Raw genomic sequence first — 6,000 nt, 5'->3', positions numbered from 1 at the left:
CATTTGTCCTTTAACCACTTCAGCCCATGGGTTGTTTTCACCTTATGGATGAGAGGAATTTTCACATTTCAGCGCTCCTCCCATTCATTCACCAATAACTTTATCACTACTTATCACAAATAAATGATCTATACCTTGTTTTTTCCTTTACCAGTTAGGCTTTCTTTGGGTGGTACATTATGTTATGAATTATTTTATTCTAAATGTATTTTAATGGGAATAATAAGAAAAAAATTGAAAACAAATTATTATTTCTCAGGTTTCGGTCAATATAGTTTTAAAATAAAACGTTCTACTGTGGATAAAAGCCACACATATTATTTGCCTATTTGTCCCGGTTATTGCAACGTTTAAATCATATCCTTAGTACAATGTATGGTGACAATATTTTATTTGGAAATAAGTTCATTTTTTCAGTTTTACATCCATAGCTAATCACAAGCCCATAACTTCATAATAATATAGCCTCTTGACATACATATAAAAAAAAATGTATTCCCTAATGTCTTAGGTGTAGTTTTACTATTTTGCCACAAAATGTCCTTGCGCATTATTTCCTATTTGCGTACAATAAGTACGCTAAATAGGAAGTACTGCGTGGCTGTGTTACTTCAGAAGTGACGCAGGCATGTCACTGATGCCTGCAATCACGGGACCTAGAGGGGAGATGAATGAATGAATGAATGGGAACAAATATCTAATGATTGGCAGTGGGAGCGGCAGAAACGAGCGAGCGGGAGGCAGCGCAGCGCCATGATCTGAGAGTGATCACCGTTTTTTAACAAACACAGTGATCGTTCTTGGCAGACATGTACGTATTGGCTCAGGGAACTTCGGTCCCCTGCCACCAATCCCCTGTCTCCAGGACCATCTGCACACACGATCTTGCGCACAGTCCCCCAAACTGCACGGACGTGAGTCTCGCGTTCCTGCGGCTGTAGCCGCAGCAGCATACGTGAGACTCATGTCCGTGCGGCTAAATTGGTTGAAGTTAACACGAGGTGAAAATAAACTGATGAGATAAACAATTGTATTTATTTATCCTGCTACTCATACAAATTACTTTTTAGATGTCCCATGGTTTTATTTTAGATTTACAAAGTAGATTTAATGTTGTATTATCTCTGCTCAATGGCGGGCAATTAAGTGTCCCAGAGTTAAAATCCATGCACTATTGACCTATCTTTATCTATCCCCTGCACCTAGAAGTTGTTCTCTGCAAAAAAAAATTAATTATGGCTGTAAATCCTTATCAGTGAAGGCTACACTATAATCTGACAAAGGTCCGACAAGACAGAAACTGTCATTTGCTTGCCTGAAGATTAAATCTTTCAGGCACAAAAAGAAAAAAAAAGACTAGTTATTTGTGTGCTTGGCACTGTACATACAAAATTTATCTCATCGTGTCACCTTGGGTACACTTTAAAGAAAATCTGAGGCAACCCATAGAAAAAAGTTCGAAACTTACCTAGGCAGAGGGAAGCCTCCAGATAATCCAGAAGCTTTCAGTGTCTTCTTCACCAACACCATTGCCGCACTTGAGCCTTCTGAACATACTTGACAAGGGCTTATCAGATATGTTCTCATGGCAGCGCTCACTTTTCTTTTATATGTTGCCTTGGGTTTGCCCACTACCCACTGTTCACCTGCATTCCTATAGGGCTGACACATTTTCTGCAATGCCTTACATGACTGCCTGTTCTGCACTTCCGTCAGTAGGGGGAGCCTAAAAATGTTTCAGAAGCTTCCCTGAACAGCCACAACTCCTCCGCTAATGACCGGACCCTCTTCATCTTTGTGGTCGTGCTCCCCTCCATGTACGAGCGCACTGCGCAGGAGCCTGTGGGTTTGCGTCTGCAAAATAGCATATAGCTGTTTGTGCACTGAGAAAAAAGGCATGCACGAGAGCCTCCGTGGTACTGTGCAGTAGCAGGCTGTACTTTGTATCTGCACAGTGCAGCCGCTCCCGTACACGGAGGGGAGCGTGGACATGTGCAATATTTAACTTTAAAGGGAACCTTAACTCAAAAAAAAAAAATGAGATTTACTTACCTGGGGCATGTACCAGCCCCCTGCAGCCATCCGGTACCCTCGCAGTCACTCATGGCTCCTCTGGTCCCCCGCTGCCAGCTAGTTTCATTTTTGCCGACTGGGAGTCGGCCGGCCGCCATGGGTACCTTTGTACGCATTCCCGCTGGTGCAGGAAGCTATTGCGGACATCAACAAGTACATTTTTACGTGTTACGGGTGTAATGCGTAACTTTTTTTTTTTTTAGATCAACCAATCACACTACTTTTCTACACTGACTGTGTACTTTTATGACTCTTTCCTGAAGCAACCATAGTTCTGGGATATGTGTATTTTTTTAGTACATTTACATTTGATACGGTATTTCCTTCTGCTTTTTACACAACTAACATTTATCATTGTTAGTACCATGGAAAAACATGCATTCCTGAGTACTGTTATAATAACAGCTAAAATCTAGCTAGTACTTGCCTGCATGTTGATTGGTTGCCAAACCAAGCTGGTTGAACCGGTCTGCTTTCATCCTTGAAATCTGATATACTAAACACTGAAAGTGTGTTATTTATGTATCCTTCCATGGTATTAGAAGAATGATTGCCATAGGGTGGCACAGAAAAAGACCAGTAATAAACCAAACGTGGTATCATGTCTGATGTAAAGGCAATAATCATAGCCTGGAATTAAAACAAACAAATAAGGTAGCAGTTCGCATATAAATACATATCTGACATAGAATATAATCTGATGTAAAAGTAATGGTTAAAGCCTAGTATTAAAATATAAAAAATGTTAGTAGTACTGCCATAAACCCTATGTTGTGTTATCTCACATCCTTGTAGTCCTTACATAATAGCTCTTAACTGATCCCTTTTTCGGAGGGACAGTCCCTCTTTAGGAACCAAATCCTCCAGTTCCTCTTTCAAGACTAATGTACAGATCTATGTAAAAAATGCATTTTTTTCTACTGGAAAAATATATTTCATTACTCTAAACTTTATTCCCATTCTCATGCTGGGGTTTGCCATGAGCTAATCTTATTGGTCAGGGGATGATCAGCTGAACTGCGCTTATGTAGCTTTAGAATACTGGTTTGCATATTTCAGTTCTACACTGGCATAAGGGAAACCTCCTATAAGCATGAATAATAAGCAGGGAATAAATTAATAGATTAGAAAAAAAATATATACTTTTAATTCTTTAATGTGATTTCAAAGCATTCAATGAAGTGCATATAACTGAACTTTGGTGACAGTTAAGCCTCCCAGATGATCAGAGAGAGAGAGAGAAGTGACTCAGTATCTCTGCTCATACAACGGAATACAATATAATAACATTACAAATATGCCTTATTATAAAAGCACTTTTAAATGACTGGATAGTTAGATTATGATCAAAACATAAATTCAAATAGGCTACTGGAGATTATTATTATTTTATCAAAGAATGCCTATTGTGTCAGTTTAAATACAGGAGAACAGAAGTGTTGTTTTTTATACTTCTCATACATTTGTCACCACAGCAAGTATGGCCACTCCTTGCATGATTGGCTGCCAGGCTCCAATGTGCTGCGCTTTCTCTGGTACCATACGCCTGAACTGGGTGGTGAGCTTCCAGGCATCAACTCGAATTTCCAATAAATTGTTCACAAGTGCCAACAATGGTGCAAGTGGAAAGGATGCCACAAACAAGGTGACAAAACCAAACTGAATCACTACAATGACACAGAATAAAGACAGACATGTAGGTGAAAACATCTCAAAGGGATGAAAATAAATATATACACATTAAAATTACAATGGGACCTGTGAAGGGGTGGTTTAGATTAGGGAAGGGAATAAATCAAAAAACACATGCACAAAAACATGTACACGTTCACAAGTGACAACGCAGTCCAACAGAACATGAATTTGGAGCCAGATGTGCACGTGCAACACACACACACACACACACACACACACACACACACACACACACACACACACACACACACACACACACACACACACACACACACTTTAGGTTTGTGACCTGTTCTGAGCTAGGGAGGAGGGGGTTGCTTTTCAGATATTCTGCTGTTCTCTTCTCTCTTTCTATTCTGTATTTTATCTAAAAATATGGACTCTAATTCTTTCCTCCGCATATAGAAGCCAATGAACTATATGTCTACCATCTACTGTCTTTTACAGAGGTAGCCCCTTAGTATAGGTCGCCAGAGGGACGCCCCTGCAGTATAAGTGGCCAGAGAAGGACACACCCCCTTCCCCAAGCAGAGTGCACAGCGGAGAGCTAAATATTTTTTCCCCTTTCCCACTGTTCTCCTTAAAGGGAACCTAAACTGAGAAGGATCTGGATTTTTCCTTTTAAAAATAATACCAGTTGCCTGACTCTCCTGCTGTCTCTAATACTTTTAGCCACAGCCCCTCAACAAGTATGCAGATCAGATTCTCTGACTGAAGTCAGACTGGATTAGCTGCATGCTTGTTTCAGGTGTTTGATTCAGCCACTACTGCAACCAAAGAGATCAGGAGGACTGCCAGGCAACTGGTATTGTTTAAATGGAAACATCCATATCCCGTCTCAGTTAAGGTTCCCTTTAACATGTCCTGCAAATGTGGCGATTCTAGCATGTATGGGAGCTTTGCTATTAACTGCAGTGGTATTCTTCATTGCAATTCTGCCCGAAATCTGCTGGAGAATTTGTGGAAATGTGTAAAAGTGAACATGAATGTGAATATGCATAATTATGGTGGAAATCCGCAGTCAGCGAAGAAGGCTCAATTCGCTTTGAGATTTGAGCATAAAATTCTTGTTCGCTTATCCCTAGTCGTGAAGAAGTTCTATAGATTAATTACACACTTAGACGGCGTACTTTTTGTACTATATCACTTTTTATCAACTATACATTAATGTTTAGACGCGTAAAAGAATATACACAAATTTACCCATCTCAAGATATTCGTAGAACAGTCCTAGTTTTCCAATGGGCTGCAAATGGTAATCTTGTTCCCAACGTGGCTTAATAGTTTCTATCCCTGAAGAACGACATCGTGCAATAAGGTTTTTTACCCAACTAGCAAACAAGGAAAAAAAATGGTGAAAATGCCATCTTTAACAACATATTTGACACCCCCAAATGGCATTCTCTATAAAATGTACACTCAGTAAGCACTTAAACAGGAACACCTGCTTATTCATACTATTATCTAATGAACCAATCATGTGTCAGCAGTGCAATGCATAACATCACATACTTGGTTATATCACACACCAATATGGGAAAAGTAAAAAAAACACGAGTGCAGTGATTTACATCATTGTTGGTGCCAAATGGGCTGGTTTGAGAGCAAAAATTGAGAACTGCTGATCTCTAATGGGATGCGCATAATGCAAAAAAACATCTAGCAAGCAGTACTGCAGAGGATGAGAGGTCAGATTAGGTTATGATCAGGTCAGACTGGTTAAGGCTATAGTTAACCACTGCAGTGTTTACAAAAGCATTTCAGGATGCACAACACTTCACGTGTAATGCCCTTCCTAGGCTATGTTGTTGTGAAACCTTTTATGCACTATATAATATAATTACCAGAACTTATGCACACTTCCAGAATTCTTTTTGTTCCTCCACCCAGCAGAATGAATAACCTCATACCGCTCTAAAACTCTCTAACCAACAACAACTACACTGTCCCACCTGTATCACCTGCTTTCAGTCCAGATGGTTCCCACCATCACAGAATATCAATGGAACCAAGTCAAAAGGTTAGCTGGTTCCCCCACTTTTACAATTCCTAAACCCCTGGGCAACAGACCCCCCCCCCCCCCCCCGATAGCGAAAAATGGGAGTGTAGGGCTATTGGCTTTAAAAGTCATGAAACCCCAATAGAGGAAGGGTGGAGTTGAATATGTTGTTGGGCAAAAGTCCCTGAGGTGCAATTGCTGGAGCTGTGCCAGTGATTTAGGTTAAGTGTTGG

General features: G+C 40.3%; 1 protein-coding gene across 11 annotated transcripts in view; it reads right to left on the bottom strand.

Moving 5' to 3' along the window:
* The window catches only part of ANO6 (anoctamin 6), a 176,952-nt gene that overhangs the window by 9,759 nt on the left and 161,193 nt on the right, over positions 1 to 6,000 (bottom strand). For all 11 annotated transcript variants that reach the window (XM_068276583.1, XM_068276586.1, XM_068276577.1 and 8 more), the window contains exons 16-18: positions 4,972 to 5,099; positions 3,535 to 3,740; positions 2,501 to 2,703 (exon numbers count right to left, since the gene is read on the bottom strand). In XM_068276583.1, the coding sequence (XP_068132684.1) occupies positions 2,501 to 2,703; positions 3,535 to 3,740; positions 4,972 to 5,099 (537 nt within the window). The remainder of the gene's footprint in view (positions 1 to 2,500; positions 2,704 to 3,534; positions 3,741 to 4,971; positions 5,100 to 6,000) is intronic.

This window comes from Hyperolius riggenbachi, chromosome 3, assembly GCF_040937935.1.
Source record: "Hyperolius riggenbachi isolate aHypRig1 chromosome 3, aHypRig1.pri, whole genome shotgun sequence".
Taxonomy (NCBI): Eukaryota; Metazoa; Chordata; class Amphibia; order Anura; family Hyperoliidae; genus Hyperolius; species Hyperolius riggenbachi.
This window is presented reverse-complemented; position numbering and strand designations above follow the sequence as displayed.